General features: G+C 38.2%; 1 protein-coding gene across 2 annotated transcripts in view; it reads right to left on the bottom strand.

Moving 5' to 3' along the window:
• LOC125451721 (protein disulfide-isomerase TMX3-like) overlaps window positions 1-20,695 on the bottom strand; it is a 133,572-nt gene that overhangs the window by 100,280 nt on the left and 12,597 nt on the right. For both annotated transcript variants that reach the window (XM_059646002.1, XM_048529257.2), the window contains exons 3-4: window positions 12,900-12,939; window positions 7,277-7,400 (exon numbers count right to left, since the gene is read on the bottom strand). In XM_059646002.1, coding sequence (XP_059501985.1) covers window positions 7,277-7,400; window positions 12,900-12,939 — 164 coding nt within the window. The remainder of the gene's footprint in view (window positions 1-7,276; window positions 7,401-12,899; window positions 12,940-20,695) is intronic.

Raw genomic sequence — 20,695 nt, forward strand, 5'->3', positions numbered from 1 at the left:
GGAGGCATCTGGGTGACAAGGGGAAACACAATGTAGTTGCTCAATGCAAGTCACCTCATTTGCATTTTGTTCCCCGTGCAGTTAATCCAATATAAGAAAGGAGCGAACATATATAAATCATCATTTCACACAAGGAAAAAAGAAAGACTTATATGTGTATGGTGTCTTTTATTGACTTGAATGAGGAAGTGAACTTACTATTACCAACTTTGCATATAACTGAGAGGTGGGAAGGCAAGTAGTGAGGATGGGACAAAAGTCTACAGAGGGATATACAGTTTGAGTGACCTAGCAAAATCTTGGCAGATGGAATATAATGTGAAAAATGTGGGGTTATGCAGTTTGGCAAGAATAGTTGAAGATTGTTATTTAAATGAAGAAAAATTGCAGAAAACTGCAGCACATGGGGTCCTTGTGCATAAATCACAAAGGGCTAGTATTTGAGCCCATCAAGTAATGAGAAGGTAAATGGACAGTTAGTCTTAATGTCAAAAGGGAATGGAGTTTGAAATAGGGAAGTCTTACATATAGTATATGAAGGCACTAATGAGACCACACCTAGAATGCTGTGTACAGTTTTGGTCCTCACAAAGGAAAGATATACTGGCATTGGCAAAGGTACACTGAGTTGATTGTGTGTACGGAGGGATTTCTTGTGTAGACTGAGTAAGTTGGAGGAGCTTGAACTCACCGAAATTGAAAGAATGAGAGGCGACCCCATCGAAACTTCAAAGATTCTTAGATATTTCAAAAACGGTGGGGACGTTGTTTCACCTTGTGTGTCAGCACAGGATCAGAGGGCACAATCTCAGAGTAATGGGGTCACCCAGTTACGACAGAGAGGAGGAGAAATTTCATCTCAGATAGTGGTAAATCTGCAGGGTTTTTTTACTGTACAGGACTATAGAGGCTGGGTTAAGCAGATTTAGTTTTTTTTTAATAAAAAAGGAAACCAAGGGTTATAGGGAACTAGAGTTAAGGATAACCAGATCAACCATGATCTCTCAGAGTAGTGCAGCAGACTTGATGGGCTGAATGCCCTACTTCTGCTCCTGTGTTTTATACACCCAATGTAGTCATTGCTGTAATGTAGGAAGCACAGCAGCCCATGTGCCTGTGGCAAGGTCTCATAAAACAGCAATGTGGGAATGTTCAGATAACCTGTCCATGTAGCATTGATCGAGGGATAATTTTTAGTCAGGGCACTGGGGGTCACTCTGTTCTTTTGAAATCGTGCCCTTTTTTACATCCAAGGAGGCAGATGGGTTTTCAGTTTGATGACTCACCCTAACAATGGCTTCCTCCAATAGTGCAGCAGTCCCTTAGCACTTAGGTTGTCAACAAGCTTTTGGTTTTCAAAATATGGCTTGTACCAACAACTTTCTGATCTGAAGAGTATTAGTGATACCAACTGAGCACAGCAGACATACAGGAGCAATCAAAGCTGTTAGTTTGTGGATTGGTTAGCTCAGTTAATTATAATCTGATTCAGTCTGATACCAACAACAGGCATCCAGTCCACAAATGGCTACAGGAATTAATAAAGGCCTGCCCTATTGTCTTTCCTAGTAGATGTGGAGTGGTAACAGGCTCGCTTGGAAATGGGGTGAAAGGTCAATAGCTATTTGTGGATTAACTGTTTGTTACCCAAGGTCCTGGATAGTCATATGGGGGAAGGGAATTAGCAAGTGTTAATGAGAGCAAGGATTGAGGTGAGAGAGTGAACCAGGACTGTCATGGCAAGGACGATCCCTTTGACAGATTGGTGGAGTGGAATGGGGTGGAAGATACAAAAGTGTCAGAATAGCAGACAATAATCTGCTTAATGTGTTGAATTCAGAAACAAGTAAGGTTGGCAGAAATTATCACAGCTGTTGGTGAGGGAGAAGACACAAATCACAGAAAACGTGTCTGACAAAGATCCTGCCAAGCACAACAGAGGGGTAAAAGAGAATATTTCAGATAAATAAGGGGATAGAAGTTATTTCAAGCATGTGACAACACATCACAACAATTACCTCTGCATCTGTGACATAATGAATATCCTTTAGAGCATTAACACCAAGTTTCCTTTGATGCGAATGGCCTACAGGGAACATAACCAGTGAGGCTGATTAATTCTTTTTTAAGCCACCAAGATCCAAACTGTCAGCCTCTAACTCAAAAATAGTAAGAAAACATCTACTTTATGGCAGTAATATTGAACAGTGCAGAAAATTACGTTTTTTACACTGATTTTACAAAGTAATACAATTACTGTTGCATACAAGATCAAGCAAAACAAAACTGCAAATATTTGTTTCAATAATCTCCATATTGTTCAAAATCATAATTTTAGTCAAAGTGTGCACATCAAAATAACCTGACTAAAACTGGTCACTGATCTTCTACACAGATCTTGAAAATTTTAAAATTATCCCCCTTTTAAAAGCTTAAACTTGTCATCAATGCTCCCTTTAAGTTGAAAAACTCACTGAAACTGGACAAATAGACCTCACACAAATAGCAGTGCTTTTAAGATGCAGGTATGCATGGCATTGGTTAACAAGACCGCATGGTGCAACAATTAGGCCACACACAAGGCGAAAATTACACGAAACATTAGCTGTAATGATGCAACTATTTTTCCATTCAAGAGGAAGTGGCTTTGAATGTACAACATGAAAGTGGGGAATTAAACAGTAGCTAGACGTGAAAATACTGCTAAATTTGGCTTCTTTCCACTGTTCAATGAGGGAGTGCAACTAAAGCATATTTAAAGCTAAATTTTACAGCGCCAACATGTCCATCGAACTCAGATTTATGGCCTCACAGTATTACAGGATCAAGAGTTAGCACATCGCTCATTGCTGGGCTTTCATTTAAAAGATTTGAGCATTCAGCTGGTCATTAAATATGAATTAAATGGATTTTAAGAGATATTACAATGTGCAGGACAGATACAGCAATATGGCTTAAATAATAAACAGCAGGAATTTTTTTTACCTCCAAAATTACCCAAAAAGCACCTCAATTTCAGAATGAAATAACTGTACACGTAACTGAATAACTATGTTTAAAATGGAAACCTGCTTACTTAGTATGGAGACTGTAGGTGATCTGAAAGATGGGATATAGTTTGTAGTAACCTCAACTTATAGTTAAAAAGTTTCCATTTAATTAAACTATAAAAATCTAAACTAAAAGCTATGAAAGCAGTTACTAAAACTCTTTGGACCCCACAAGGATTACAATTAGAACAACTTTTTTTAAAATTGTTCTAAAGTATTGTCACTGGGCCCACAACAATAATTCTGATTTCTCTCCTCAGATGCTGCCAGACCTGCTGAGTTTTTCCAGCAATTCCTGGATTTGTTTTTGAAAAACAAAGATTGTAGTTCCCCATTTAGAACACCAAGTGAGAATAAACAATGCCAAATCTCACCTTCATTTTTTTGCAGAAGTATACTTTCTTCATACATTTTCAATAAGTAGATTGCAAAACAATCAAATATTACAGAAAAAATATTAAAGTACCATATTTTTCATTTGAGCATTGCAAGTAGGTTTCTTGATCCAAACTCAAAATTGGAACATTTAAATAATCACATTCCAAGAGAAACTTAAAAAGGTTCTGTAAATTAATAGACATTATGGCATATCTATTACGGATATTATAGCAGAATTTCCTTTCCCTAATGCATCTCGACCGCTGCTGCCCCAAGCTTTAATGCATCCTTCAGTACACAGTCCTGAACCTTGGGAATTTTCCAGTCTGCACAGTCCGTCAAGGACAACTCCAGGCACTGGAAGACAAACAAGTTTCAGGTAGGCCAAAGAGCTGTGTTGATGGTCTTCCAGGCACAGTTAACGTTTGTCTCAACATGTGTTCCAGAGATCAGGCAATAGTGCACAGGCTCACTGAGCTATTCAGGACAAACCTCAACAAAAACTACAGCATCATTCACTGTACTTTCTTTGCAAAGGAACATCACAGAAAATGTGTGATAATCTTTTTGCCACTGCAGCTGTCATGGGGGCAGCATGCACTGTTGCTGGATAAGTGCGCATGAAACATTTGTCCTTCTCACCACCATCCAAGCTAAGTCTTAGTACCTGTTGGAAAATTCTGATGATAAAGCATTCTGCCAAGTTACTTTGGCAGTCTGCTCAGGGAGCCAACTAACAGGGTCAATATTCACCTTTCCTCAGATGGCCTGGAGGATATTACGTGCATGATGGACTTGTGGTCAAAAATGTTTAACGGCACAAACTTTTTCAAAATTGACTGGTAGCACTGTAGGGTTCAATTCCTTGGAGCACTCTGCTATAATGCGACCAGCTACACTGTTTACAACACAAAGGACAGGGAGAACCAGAGTACTTAGTGACACATGATGTTTGCAAACTGATGGTCTACACAAAGGTGGCCATCAGGATGAGGATGACACTGGGTACACTTGTCTCCCGTCTAATCAGAAATTTGTACATGGCATCCCTAAGGACATATTTTTACTTCTTGCATGTGAAGATATGAGGTCTGTCTAATGCCAGAGAAAACCATGCTCCAGGGACTCAGCAACAATCACAGAACTCTATATTTAACAGATTTGATTAGCAGAAGGTGCAGGATGGAAGGGGTGTGGTGTCTGCAGCATACCAAACCAATCACAAATACTGTGACTGTTTTAAAAACACACCAAACAGCCCCACAAAGATATCTGCTATATTCATGAGTGGTCTTGGCAATAATTTCATGGAAAACCCCTCAAAAGTCAACGTCAGCTAGAAAATCTACTCCCATGTAGTTCCTGATGGGCTTGTAAAGCTGACTGTTGTTCTATAATCTGCTACAGAATCAATCGTCTGCAGCAGAAAGCTTTATATAACAGACTTGCAAATTACACCAATCTTCAAGACATCTTCATGACTTAACACCTGAAATAAGCCACATACAGCTGACTATCCATAATGCCAATCTATAACTTTGACCATGCTTTTCACCCAGGAAGCTTGGACACATGATATCTGCAGTATTCAGCTCAACTGTTTTCTTTTAGAAGATATGATTCTGAAACACTAACAGTTTAGGGAATCAGCACTGAATCTTGGAAATTCTACTGTATGGAAAGAAGCCATGTAGCCCACTGAGTCAACAGTGACCTGCGAAAGAGCATCCCACCCACCCCCCTACCCTAATCCTAAAATCCCACACTTACCATGACTAATCTCCCCCATCCTGCACATCTGTGAACACTATGGACAATTTAGCATGATCAAACCAACTAACCTGCATGTGTTTGGACTGTAGGAAGAAACTAGAGCATACAGAGGAAACACACACAGACAGGGAGAAAACATGCCAACTCCACACAGTCATCCAAGGCTGGGTTCTTGGTGCTGTGAGGCAGCAGTGCTAACCACTGTGCCACCATGCCAGCCACTACATAATTATAGCAAAGAGCTGGTACGCTGGAGTTAAAGTCACTTAATTCTAATGATTAGATTTTATGAGCACTATTTTCCAGCTTTGTTGTGATATGTGCATTGATTACCTCAAATTACTGGTTACTACAAATTTCATTTAAAAAAATATGCATTATCAACAGCCAGCTTAAATCAAGGTTGTCAGAAACAGAACTAATTAAAGTGGAAACCGAAAGGACTTCCGCTGGAAATCAAAAACAAAACAAGATGCTCCAAGTAACATCTGAATATCAACACTGCTGATTCTGGGCTACAAAAGGAAAACAAAAAACGGGCCTGTAAAAAGCTGCCAAAAACTATATTCGTGCATCCTGCAAGTAATGTTTTTCTTTCATCCAAATTACCAAAGATTTGGCAAAAACTCTTCTGGTGATTTTTTAAGATGGATTTAAAGAGAAGAAAAAGCCTACAACTCAACTGTTGGGTAGTTAACCAACCATGGCCACAAAGGTATTCCAAACTGCTAACACCAACTTTGGAGTTTTAGACTCCATTTTAAATATTAAGGACGTTGTACGTAAGTGGTTTCTAAATAAGTAAGCAGAGATAATGGGAACTGCAGATGCTGGAGAATCCAAGATAATAAAGTGTGAAGCTGGATGAACACAGCAGGCCAAGCAGCATCTCAGGAGCACAAAAGCTGACGTTTTGGGAAGGGTCTAGGCCTGAAACGTCAACTTTTGTGCTCCTGAGATGCTGCTTGGCCTGCTGTGCTCATCCAGCTTCATACTTTATTATCTAAATAAGTAAGCTCCTTTTTTTGTTGCATGTTTGTTATCGGTATCTGAGATGCCCAGCAAAGCATTCCTCCCTCCCCTCATCTCAGAGGGTGTGAAATAAACCCTCCTTCTGTTTTTAAGATTTGCCACAGTGCTATTACGGTCTTTGCAAAATCAAATCAGAGCCCACGAGAGAGAGAGAAGGGAAAATATCCCACTGCTTTCAAATAAAAGGGAAAGAAAAAAATAAAACCATCATCTGTTTACAGACAAGTGCTGAGAATAGGGAGAGAGATTTTTTTTTAAATCTCACAACCTGTCTGTGAGCTACTCAGTTTGCAGCAATATTTTCCAGAAGAAGTGATCAACACAGCAACAGCATTTTCTGTATGTGGTGATGTTTTTAAGTTAAAAGCAAAGGTTAATTGATTCTCAATTAGAAGAGAAAACATTCAATTTCCTTGTGTCTTAAGACAATGAAAGCATTATTTATAACTTCATTTTGCAGTATAATGCATCATGGGTATTTTGTGGGGAGAGAAAAAAAAGTGACTGAATTGGCAATGTCAGGTTGATGTCCACAGGATCATAGCTGTTGCATGCATGTAGAGCAAGATATATCAGAAATATGACAGCAAATAGTGGCCTGTACAGGAGAATGTTAGCCTGAGGAATTAATAAATGTAAATTTATAGATCAGATTTGTTTTACAAATAATTATTTGCCTTCATTATACTCTAAACTTTAGAAGTTACATAGTGTGCTCAGCTTGAAAGCAACACATTAATTAATTGAAAGATACAGTCAAACATTATGGGGAGAAAGCAGGATTAGGCTACCAATTTGGTCGATCAGCCAGGATTGTGAAGAATGGTGGAGCAGGGTCATGGGCCAAATGGCCTCCTCCTACTCCTACTTTCTATGTTTCTTCAACTACAAAAAACCCCAGAATATTAAGATTTGGTTTCAGTAAAGTAGTAGCCCTAGTTGAAATGCAACATTATTTTAGATGAGAATGTGGCTGAGTGAAATCGAGTAATTTCTCGTACATTTCTTTGTATCAATACAAGGCATACTGTGGCGCACCTCACCTGCGTAAATTGTTGCATCCATCTTCCCCACTTTTATAGGAGAGCCTGAGGTAAACATTTCAGCAGCTACCTCATCCCATATTGGTTCCAACTTCTTGCAATGGCCACACCAAGGTGCATAGAACTAAAACAAACACAAATCATTAGCACTGGATAATTTATTCATTTTGGAGAAGAATCGGGGAAATAAATTCACTTAAACAGAACAAATTTTAACATGTTAACTAATTAGATCAAACTGCTCAACTCCATCAAACATTTTACTTTCCTTACATCAGCAAATGGCAATGATTTTGCTGAGGTAATAGTCTTCGCGAAGCAATTACATTCAATGTGCGAAGAGGATATCAGGGGAGCATGAAAGTGCATGGGCTTTTTCCCTCAAATCCCATCTGCACATCACCAAACCTTTCATTAATATCGTGCTCTGGCTTTTCAGAATTCTCTAACTTCTACACCATATTGTAAATCTGTGAACTGTCTGATGCTTGATAATTGCAAATAAATTAAAGCTTAGGTTGAAGTATAAAACTGGGAATATTGATTTCAAAGCCAAAACCAGTAAAACGACAGCACACAAGATTGGCTCGGAACAGCGAGAAACTCAGCTTCATTAAAACTTAAAACTTCATTGGAGATTAAATATCTTGCCCTCTAAAAGAAAAGGTATGTTTGTTTTTGAGCCAAATCTCATTCAAATGGAAAGGACAGGTGAACAAAATTGAAGAATCTACTGTTGTTTTTCAGTGTGGTGAACAGTCTGGTCTTTGAATTAGGGCAAGAAAGACACCACAGAGAAAGCGTTTAAACCATGTATAGTAATACTGGAACTGAGAGATTAAACAAGCTAGAGATCTTTCTTTTATTAAGAGAGGGAAGATCTATGTGTGACATGACAGATTTCTCTTAAGCTTACAAAAGGCTTTGATAAGGTAAACATAGGTTTTCACTCACAGGACAGATCAGAACTAAGGTATTAACTACAGATGATCTCTAATAATTTGATTAGGGAATCCCTCTTTCAGTTTCTCTGACCTATTAGCATCTACGAATATAAACTTTGAAACCTTGGACTCCGTCACAATGCTAAGTGAAGCAGTGAGATTACTGCACAGGAAAGTTGTGCAGCATACATGTTTGATGATTGTGTCAAAGCAAATTTTAGCATCAAAATGAATTTGGAGTTGTGGGGGGTATTGCCCACACGAATAACTCAATCATTATTTCATCACTCCTTCAAACAACATTTCCAGGTTTTACTAGATTGTTTCCCTCATGTAATGTTGCTCAAATGAATTTAAATGTTTTCTGCAATGCAATAATTGTAGCATTTCCAATGTGTATGAAAATTACAGATGTTGCCAAAGAATCTTTTCTGTCGAGTAGCTGAGGACTGCAACACGAGATTAATGGTGTTATGGAGTGAAAAACTGGTATGGCAGTTCAATGGTCCATGTTAACAAGATTTGCCAAGATGCTCCTTTTGTTTGTCAGAATTTCCTGAGCGTCTTCTTCCTGTCCTTTCTTCCACTTGCTTGTAGGCATGTGAAGTTCAGGCTGACTGGTTCATAATTTAAGAAGTCCCTGACTAATCAATTAAAAGCAACAGCTTATAGCAACTCACATGAAAATAAACTTGCTTTCTTCAAGCTTTCGATTTCTTTTAAATGTTGAGATAAACACAGAGAGTAACATTTTTTGGATGTCTGAACATTTGTAAGATAATGTCATTCACATCTTCAAGCCATTCAGCTACCTAACAGCCAACGAATCACTGTTGTTGGCAGGCAGAAGGCCTTTATCATCATCAATAACTCATCACCACTTCACAGACAATGACCTACTTGCTGCCAGTCAAATTTCCCTTCGCAAATACTACCCAATTCCCACTCATCCACAGTAATCTCTAATGCTTGAAGAAACTGTAACTGCTGTTTACACTTCTGTAGTCAGTCTTCTACAAGCCTTGGCTTATAAAACAATCCCTTTCCTATTTCAGTCAACAAGGAAATAAAAACAAAAATAAAAATATGTGGTCATTACAGTACTAAACAAGCCAGAAGAGCTGCAGGGTGCCAATCTCGGTGTCCAGATCGGATTTGCCCGCGGCAGCTAATGAGATAGTAGCTGCGTTGGAGATAAATTTTCCAAAATTCGCTAGATTCAAGGAATGCTTTATTCGACTGGATATTAGCAACTATAACATCCCTGTTTGGGAAGGGGGTGCTGTGAGAGAGTGAGGGAGAACAAGATACTACAGGCCAGTAGCTTGATATCTGTCGAGGGTAAGGTGTTAGAATTGATCATTAAAGAGATTATGGCTACATACTTATCAAAACTCAAGGGACTCAGCAAAAGTCAGCATAGTTTCAAAGGGAAATCATGTCCAACTAATTTATTGAAGTATTGGAGGTGGAGTCTGTGGAAGTAATTATTTTGATTTTCAGAAGGTATTAGATAATGTTCTTCAAAGGTTATTACAGAAAATAAAAGCTCATGATGTACTGGGTATCACATTAACAAGCTCTGAAAGTTGGCTAGTTGACAGGAAGCGGAGAGAATGAATGAATGGATCTTTGCCCGACAGGCAAAGTGTGACAGCTGGAATCCCCCAGGGTTCAGTGTTGGGGCTCAAATTTCTTTTTAAAACAAATTACACAAATCTCAAGTACCGTGGGCAGTTTTGGTCTCATTTACACGATAATGTAAATGCACTGGAAGCACTCAGACAGTCATAGAGTTATACATTACAGAAACAGAACCTTCTGCCCGCAGTTTTTGAGATGTAGTTTGTAAGTGCCCTTTACAAGTGCAGCATAATATCCTGCCTTTTATGTTCAAGATTTCTTGTTGTAAAGGATAGTGTCGTATTAGCGTCAGTTATTACATTCCATGCCTGCACTGATCAGATATCCTAAAGTGACCTGGTCCCATGTGCCAGCATATGGCGCATATTCCTCTAAACCATTCCTATTTGTATACCCATCCAGATGCCTTTTAAGTGTTGTAATTGTACCAACCTCCACCAGCTCCTCTAGCAGCTTGTTAATTCATAAACTGAGAGGTGAGTGATACCTGGTAACCAACAGGAGGTTTCTTTGTTCATGTTTGACCTGATGCACTGAGGTCTCATGAATGTTTGTCATTTGAGAGTGAGGAAAATACAACCTAGAAGCAGAGACTTTTTTTTGGTCATTCTGGCAGTGTCCACTCCATTAAAATTGATTGTTTTGGGGATTTTGCTTGAATACTCATGGAGCAAGCATCAAAAACAACACTAGCATTTGTTTCACTGAGCTCCCTCTAATTATGGGGGATGCCATGGAGGCATTACTGGTGGAACAAAAAACAAGATAGCATAGGTACAGGCCTTTCCGAGCAACAAGACTGCACCAAAATTTACTAGATTCTTATAAACAAATTTACCAGATTCATATGATGTTTAACAGGATAGACTAGATTTATTTCTACTGGAGATTAGAAGAGTAAGGGTTGACTTAAATAAAGTGTACAAGATTCTGAATGGACAAGATGAACATGGACAGGATGTTTCCTCTTGTGGATCATTCCAAAACCAAGGCCACTGTTTTAAAATTAGGGCTTCACTTTTAGTACAAAAGAGAATTTTCTTCTAAGAGCTGTATGATTTTGGAATTTACTGCTGCAAAGTGGTGGAGGTGGGACCACTAAATATTTTGAAGACTGAGGCTGATAAAGTCCCATTGGGAAAGAAAATCAAAAAGTTAGTCAGGGGTAGGAGGGAATATGAAATTCAAAATGCAAGCAATTTAGCCATGATAGTATTGAATAGCATAGCAGTCTTGAGGCCAAATGCTAACTTCTGCTCTGATTTCTTATGTTCTTAAAAGGATCTGTGATGATGTTGCTTTCAGTCTAAAGAAATTACCAACTGCAAAAATTAAATACCTCTAATGACTCTTATGAAGTGGATGGCATATTAAAAAGTGACAAACCTTTGGACTTCTCTATTCAAAATAATTGTCAATTGGGAGGCATTAAAAGACTACTGTTGTTTAAACTAGTCAACTGAACTTGTGCTGCAAGTACAAGAACCGAGGCATTTACAAAATCCATCATTCTTCATCTATACAAGTCTCCCAGGCAACACTTAGAGCCAGACGCCTTGTGTAGATTTGCAACTCATTATAGTTAACCTAATTTGCATGGTTAAACAATTCAGGATCATAGATCATAGAATCCCTACAGTTTTGAATTTTATTTTCTTTGTCATCAGTTGTGTAAAATTGTTTCAAAAGACAGTGTTTTATTCAGAACATTCTGTTCAATTTATGAAGATATCAACTGAAGATTAAATCCGTGTAGGAAATCAGTGAAAGGAAAGTAAAATTTAACCTTAAGTTGACTTTTGGAAAATAACAATCCACTAAATATGACAGAATTATAAAAATTTGCACCAAGATATATATAAATGACAATGGTAAAAATATTGGTCATTTGTCAGTACAGTTATCTTCAACGCTTTAGGTGGTGAATTAGTAATTGTTCAAGAAGAATTCTCTCTTCTGAATAGTCTTATTAAAATTAATCAGAAGTACATAGCATTACTCCTGAATTGATGCTGAACTACAGCTGGTGCATACTAAAACCTAGTCCTCAGGGAAGATCCCATTATCAACAAGCTGCAAGGGTAACAGAAGTTCCAAAGGAGGAGCCCGTCCTGGAAACAAGGCATGAGCAGAAATATTCTTGCAAAAGGACACTGCTACGAGACATTTATTACAGACTTCCAGATTCAGTTTGGTCAGTCTTTAAGATGTGTCAGATGATCTCAAATGGCCTCACCCAAAGACTAAGGCTACATCCTGAGAATGCTTACAAATGGAGGAATACCAGAAGTAATATCCAGCATAAGTTTGTTTGGAAGTAACCTAAATTGATTACTTTGAGAAACTCAAATTGAGTACAGGATTTTTAACTTGGGCAAGAATTTTTGAACGAAAAATATCACTGGGCTATTAACCATTCACGTATTATACAAATACATTTTTTAAACACTCCATATAAATCAGGATATTTTAGGAGTTAAAAATCAAAGTTACTCTGATGTTATACTAAAAGATCAATAGTCTATTTAGTAAAAGAAAATGGATTCAGACATTAACATTAAAATTACTTACAAAATGTACACACCCATGATTTGGATGTAGAGATATATTGATATTGAAATATTTCCAAAATGATCAGCAGCAATTTCAGTGACATGAATATATAAAGGTTATTCATAAGTTGGCAAAACAGGTTTTCTTATGTATATCTTTGAGGACACACTCATATTTAGATCACAGACTAGTCTAGACTATCTGCAACAATCTAACCCTTTCAATTCAATAATCACACACAAATGTTATATGATAAGCATTATAATACCAACGATCAATAAAACTTGTCCTGCATAAACAACAAATATCTCACCGAAAAACAAACTACTCTTAGTCTTCTAAAGATCACCGTTCAACTGTGATGTTACTTTTGCTGCATCAGAAGTACAAGCAACATTGGAAAAAAGGTATACTAAAATTATGAGTATTAAGTGGCTGCATTTTGTTTTTTTAAGTTCCACAAAAGAAAAGTGCATACTCACATCTACTAACCAAATTTCATCTTCTCTATTGTCTTTAAACCTGCAATAAAAATCAGGCTGTCAACAAACTGTAATTTTTCTTACAGATGTATCCAAGTCATTAGACATTCATCCAGATTAATGAATATTCATAGAACGATCATAGAATTCCAACAGAGTTGAAAACAGGACCTTCAGCCCAACAAGTCCACATCAACCCTCAGAGCATCCCATCCAGACCCATCTCCCCATAACCCATCTAAATTTACACATCCCTAACCCCTACGGGCAATTTAGCATAGCCAATCCACCCATCTTTGGACTGTGGGAGAAAACACATGCAGACAGGGGCAGAATGTGAAAACTCCACACTGACAGTCGCCCGAGGGTGGAATTGAACCTGGGTTCCTGGCGTTGAGAGGCAGCAGTGCTAACCACTGAGCCACTGTGCTTTTCCAGCTTCCTTTTTTTAAAAACTAATTCTAGATAGTGTACATACGATCAGTAATGGTGAATTTACAACGTCGATGTTATGAACCTCAATGGGTAGGTACAGTGGAAACCTAGCGATTGTCCAATGATAACTCCTGTGTGCACAGGACTGTTATTTTCACCTTTTGTGAATCACTCCACTGTAAAATGCAAGTACTTTTCCAAATAAATTGGAACCAATTGTTAAGATGTTTAATTAATTCTTTTAAACTAAACACTTTGCAAGCTCTGTAATTGTAAAAATAAAATTAATTTTTCATGGGCACATGCAACTCATCCACCTAGAAACATGGCACAGGATGAAAAACAAAATGAGTACATTAAAAGGTTGCATCAAATATTTGTGTCATGAGTATGATGGCCAGTACTGGAGGTAACAAATGTCAGACAACACTAACTTATTGGAAGGCTGAGGGCATCCTCACAGTAATAATCACTGCCATGCAAACAGTGGGAGCAAGTGGGGGAAGAAAACTTAAAACATTTTCTGCACCCCATTGCACTCTGGGAAAGATAGTGGTATAGGTCACTGTCAATATTTTCCTGAGATAAATGTGCTGAGAATCAAAATATCTAGTAAGAAGGTACCTGGGTCTGATACTGGCCAAATCAGTTTAAAAGAACAAACATCGGATTTTCAAGTACAAAACCTGACATCAGGTCACGGGGACGTAATTATTGATTTTCGTTCATTCACAGGACATGGATGTCACTGGCCTGGACAACATTTATTGTGTTGACGACAGTTAAACAAAGACATCACTGTGGGTGTGGAGTCACATGCAAGCCAGGCATAGTTGGCAGATTTCCTTTCATAAAAAGGATATTAGTGAACCATATGGGTTTTTCTGACAAATAGCAATGATTTCATGGCCATCGATAGACTCTTAATTCTAGATTTTCATTAAATCCAAATTCTACCATTTACTATCACAGGGTACGAGCCTGGCTCCCCAGAACATTTCTTGGACTTCTGGATTAATAGGCCTAGTGGTATTATCACTAGACCATCTCTTTATTGGTAAAGGATCACAAAAGCAGGCTAGCATGGATAAGTAAGCTCATGAAAAGCACTTCTTTTACTGAACATGTCAAGAATGTCCAGAACTAAAACAGCACTTTTAAATCTACAATAGGGTTACAGTCTTCAATCTCAAAATATGAATCTTTCACTTAGATATCATTCCTTGAGAATACAGTACAATCTGCAAGACTGGAATTCAAAGCAGAAAACACATCACTTTTGAAGCTGCATCAAGACAAGTCAAACAGCTCAAGCAATAAAATGAAGAGTTATTTTTCAGCACATTAAGTGGGATGAATCTGCTACAAGACAAAGCTTGAGCTTTATCCCTCCCTCATCACTAACATATGTTCGTGCGTCTTTAGATTCCACAACGGAGATTTGCGTCCAAAAGCTGAATTTTAATGTAATTCTAAAGGAATGCTACACTGTCAGAGTTGCAGTCATATAAATAAGGTATTGAAACAAGGCCTGGTTTGCCTCCTTCGATGGATGTAAATGAATAAACTATTTTGAAAAGGAGGGTGTTGTGTCCTGGTCAATACTTACAAATTCTACATTATGTTTTCTTCCATATAATGACTAGCTTGAACATTTGTTCTCAGTTTACAATGTATCAATGCTTCAGAGGCAAAAGTAATCTCTCTTCAATGGGAGTTAAACACTGACAAATTCACAAAAAGCACCTTAAGCAGCACTTTCCAAATACAATAATGTGGATGTACCTACATCAAATACACCAGTGGTTGAAGAAGGTAGCTCAATACCATTTTCTCAAGCGTAATTAGGGATGGATCATAAATGCACACCCCAGCTAAAGCCAGCATTCTAGAATAAATGAAACAAACCTGAAAAACCTCATCCTTCCTTGTGGCTAGATTATAATTTCCAAATGATAAATCTGGAAATTCACGTATTAGACTTCCATTGCAGGGCTTTCCCACTGATTCGGCAAATTATCAGAGGCAGCATTCTATGATTGATTTGAAAATGATCACTGATGCATCATGCACAAACCATGTGTGGCACAATGTGTCTTCCCAAGCTCTACCAGTGTAGTGATTGTAATTCTTGCATGAGTGACATCCAGAGAAGTCATCACGTCAGCTGAAGCAGACTTGGTGCTTCACATAGTTTTGGAGCTTGCAATTCAGTGCTATTGCTTCTTTGCTGTTTGCACTCCAGAGATGGGTCCTAACTGAAATGAAATCATTAGTACTTGCACCATGCCATGATGCTTCATTTTCTGCCTGCAACATTAAATTCAAGATTTTCCCTAGATAGGAAGTTAGAAGCATAGAACCAAGGATTTACTGCGCAGCATGCAACAACTTTCCAGAGAATGGTGTTCAAAGAAGATGAGTTGGAAAAATTTACAATAATGTACCATGTCTAGCCAGAAGCCAATTCAGGATTTACTCGTTTTCTGCATGGGGTCAGTCAATAATAACTAATTTCTAATTGTGCTCAAATAGCAGATCTGATGCAATGCGATCTGAAACACATAGCTTCCTATTGTTATAAATCTTGCAACCCAATCAGAACTGTTATGTTTTAATCCATTACCATTTGAGCAAAAGAAAACTGAAGCTCTTCCAGTTTTGATGCACTTTACAAACCTCCCCCCCCCGGTTTTTCCAAGCGCATAACCTTTGATCTCCACATCCTCCGTCATTTGTAATAAACTCACCCTGCTTCTGCGTGGTTGGATTCAAAGTTTTGCAGATGAGACACTAAACAAAAGGCAATATCTGGCTCCTCATAAATGCAAAAGATTTAAATCTCAACTGCCACTTCAGCAATTATTTGATGAATCGTTGTTAGAGAGGCTTGTGTTAATTGGCTGCTGTTAATTTCATCATCAATTCAGAAGTTTGTAAAATCTTAATTTCTCTCAAAATTCACAGAATGTCAAGTTTCGTACTTAATAGTGTAAGTTCCATTACAATAGTGTGATAATTATACAGTTAGATATTTAGTTAGTATCTTTACACAAAGCAACATACTATTCCCGAAAAACTAACCTTTTCCCTCTGCCTAGTCACTACCTGAAACTGAACAATGCTGTTCCAAAGATGACAGGGAGAGTTACAAGGAAGTTTTGCTGTGTGGTTATAACAGGCTAGGTGCTAAATTTAAAAAAAACACACTCTCTCTGGATTACTACCTGAGCACATAAGATTAGTGGAAGGCGATTCAAAGACTGGTGTGGGCTAAGTGAGTTGCAGTTCACTGAATATTAACAATACCAGGGAAAGTGGAATTTGTATAGTTGGGATGATTTAGGCTGAAACATGTCCAGGGCTGGTATTCTAGCAAGCTTCCTCCCTGGGGCAGGAGGGTTTAAACTACTCGTGGTGCTGATGAGGGGTCAAACTTGGACAGATGCAGCAAATCGAGGGGTAGGGTCAAAGCAGGACAGCGAAACAGTCATATTAGAACATCAGAGAATGGCAGGAAGGAACAGAGGGGAAAACCTAAGCATACATCAAAAAAAAAATCAAGGCTAGATCTCACAAAGATAACAAAGGACAAAACTAATGCAAATGGCATTCATAAAGTAAGTGGATTAATAGAGCACATTGAAGTAATTGAATATGGCCTGGTCGCCTTTAGGGAGACATGGCAATAGGGCTGACAAGGATAGGTCCGGAACATTGAGTTTATATGATTCTCAAGAAGATTAGGAAGCTAGGTAAAATGCAGAGGGGTGACACTGTTAATCAAGATGGCATTGATGCATTAAGATGACATTGTTTTAGCAGATCACGTTATAGAATCAGTCTGAGTGGAATTAAGACATAACAGTTGGGGGAGAAAAAAATTCCTACTAGGAGTGATCCACAGGGTCTCTAACAGCAACACACTACAGGGCAAAGTATACAAGAAACACTGGAGATAAAGTTGCGCAATAATCAGAGGTAATTTCAATGCACATATAAACTGAGAAAAATGAGATTGGCACTTTCACATGGATGAGTTGCTAATGGAATGCTTTTCAGATAGTTTTTTTTTTAAAAAGAGCAGCATATTTTGGAACCAACCAGAATTGGCATTGTATAATGAGATACGATTGATTAATTAATGACCACAGAGAAAAGGCTAATCGAAGCAGAAGACACTACATCCAATTTAAATTGAAGAGGTTTGCATCAAGGACTAGTATAGTAAACTTAAATAAAGGACAACTACATGGGCATGAAAGTTGAACTGGCCGAAATGAGCAGGATATTAAGCTAGGAAACAGAAATAACGCCAGACATATAGGGAGATTTTGAGTACTCAGAACAAGTATATTCCTATTGAAATAGGAAACTTCAAGAGGAGTATCTGTGGTTATCTTAAGTTAGGGAAAAGCATCCAACTTTTTGAAAAGCGTATAATTCTGTAAAGATAAGTGGCAGGTGAGATGATTGGTCAGAATATGAAGAATGGCAGAGAGTGACTGAAAGTTTAATCAGGAGAAAGGAATTAGAGCATGAAGGGAAGATAGTTAGAAACATAAAAATGGATTTCCAGAGTTTCTACAGGTATCTAAAAAAGGAAGGGAGTTAATGAGTGTTTGGTCCTCTAGATTGAGATTAGGTGTCATAGACAAAATGTGCAAATATTTTTGTGTTTAGTGTGGGTAGATGCAAAGGAAAAAAAAACACCAAACCAGTAAATCAGTAGATGGAAGAAAGAGAGGATCTTGGTGAAATTATAACCACTTAGGAAGCAGTGCCAAACAAACTGATGGAGCTGCAGGCTGATTTCATTGGATTCTGGAAATGTTACATCAGGCTGGAATGTAGCAAGTATAACTGTTCTACTCGAGAAGTGGGGGGGACAGAGAAAGCTTTGGGTAAGCTTGTCATCTGTCACGGAGAAGACGTTAGAATCCATCATTAATGATGCTATACCTGGGCACTTGGAAAAACTGTAGTAACTGGGAAGAATCAGCATGGTTTTGTGAAAGGGAAATCATGCTTAACCAACTTAATTGGGCATCCACACAACCGATAAGGGAGAGAGTCCATTGACATACTGGACTTGAAATTCCAAAAAAACATTTGACAAGATGCCACACAACAAGTTACTGCACAATGTAGAAGCATAGCCTGATTGGCAGGATGTGACAGAGTCCTGCAAGTCTTTAAGTTTTTACAATAAACATCAATGGCTGAGATAAGGGGAGCAAGGCATGGTGGCTAAAATTTGTGCCATTGCAAACATAAGTAGGAAAGTATGATGTGAAGGAGGGCACGGAGTTTGTAAACTGATAGAGATGATTGAATTAATTAGCAAAAATCTGGCAGATGGAGTACAATGACAGAAAATGAAAATATGTTCACTTCGGCAGAAGAATAAAAGAAACAGAAGTACATAAATGGAAGGTGAGATAACAAGGTGTAGAGCTGGATGAACGCAGCAGGCCAAGCAGCATCAGAGGAGCAGGAAAGCTGACGTTTCGGGTCTGGCCCCTTCTTCAGAGATCCTATTCCGCTTCCTTGGTGGCTTTAATTTCACCAAGTTCCTCTCTTTCTGCCATCTACTGATTTACTGGGTTTTTTTCCCTTTGCATCTACCTACAGTAAAGACAAAAATATTTGCACATTTTACGTACTTTAACGCCCATTCTCTTCAGAAATCTAAAGAAGGGTCCAGACCGAAACGTCAGCTTTCCTGATCGGCCTGCTGTGCTCATTCAGCTCTACACCTTGTTATCTCAGATTCTCCAGCATCGGTAGTTCCTATTACCTCTCTGCCTAAATGGAACATGTTTTCAGAATTCTAAGATGCAGAGGTATCTAAGTGTTCTTGTGCATGAGTGAAAGGTAGTACATAGGTATATCAAGTAATCAAAAAAATGTTAATGGAATGCTCTCCACTATCAAGAAATGAATTGAATGTAAAAATAAGGATTGTATGTTTTTATTATATATGGCACTGGCAAGACCACATCATCCATACTGTTTTTCATTTTGGTCTCCTTTTTGTAGAAAGAATGTTAATACATTGGAGGCGGTTTGGAGGAAGTTTACTACGTAGATACTTGGAAGGAGTATGTTGTCTTATCTGAGGAAAGGTTGGACAGATTGGGTATGCTTTCACTGCAGGGAGGGATATACTTTACATCAAGTTAGCAGATCCTGAACAGTCATGGATGTTGAAATAACGTTTCCTCTTGTGGGGAGTGCAGAATTATGGGGCACTCCTCTCCTTTCCCACTCCTCATTTGACCACTGCAGATCTTTTGAAAGAAAAATGACTGCTAATCAGCTAGTGTTTAACTCCTTACATGCAGTGACTACAAAAGATACAAATGTGATTACAATAATGGTCTCTTTTAGTCATTAAATAAAAACAATAAAAATGCACTAATGATCATGCACTCTGAGATTGGTATACACACAGTGCAGAATGGGAGAACAGATTAAAGTAATACCATTTGAATTCTAATAAGACATTGAACATTGATATCTTGGTTTTCAGGCTGAGCTTAGTGGCTGTCTGGATTCAGTGTGGAGAAAATTAAAATATGTTGACAGACAACTTATCAATTCTTATGGAGTTGGCAGCTGCTGGGTTGATTCTTAGCAAGACAGGGTTCAAACTGACAACGGATAGAAAGGAGAACAAAAAAGTGATAGAGCTCCCTTCAGTGTAACTTCTGCTTTTGTCTTAAATTCTGGAGGAAAACAGTCTCTTAAACACAAAAAGGAATAAGCTGGCTTGTCACATCATTCTCTCCCCCTTCAACTGAACAATTTTTCAAATAGTGGTGTCACTACTGGATTCGACACAAATAGTTTCAACTTGATCATATTACAGCTGGGAAGGTTCCTCTCTCAGCCAGAATCTATCGGCTGAAGTGTTTATATCTAATGGATTCCTCGCTCAAGTGTGGTGTTTGGATGTCCTGCAATTGAGCCACAGTTTTTGGCCCATTCACACTGCTCCTTGGTCTGATTATCTTTGATGGATTCCTGCTGACAAGTTGACTCCATTTTAGCAGTCCTGAAGATTGAATTTACTGATACGTAAATGTTCAGCCACCTTAGAAATAATAGTTTAAAGTCACCATTACGTTATTTTACTTCTTTTAAAGCTTGTGCAGTGGTTTTCAGCCAGTAAATACTGTATTTCAAAAACAACTACAAATGACTCAGCAACATACTTCTACCTCTACACCTGTTTCAGCATATCTGCTGCTGAAGCCTTCATCCACGGCTTTAGCTCAAGACGCAACCATTCCAATAGTCTCGAACTTACTTTCCACAATCCATCAACTTCAAGTCAGCGAAAACTCAAGCTCACA

This window comes from Stegostoma tigrinum, chromosome 5 (genome assembly GCF_030684315.1).
Source record: "Stegostoma tigrinum isolate sSteTig4 chromosome 5, sSteTig4.hap1, whole genome shotgun sequence".
NCBI lineage: Eukaryota > Metazoa > Chordata > Chondrichthyes > Orectolobiformes > Stegostomatidae > Stegostoma > Stegostoma tigrinum.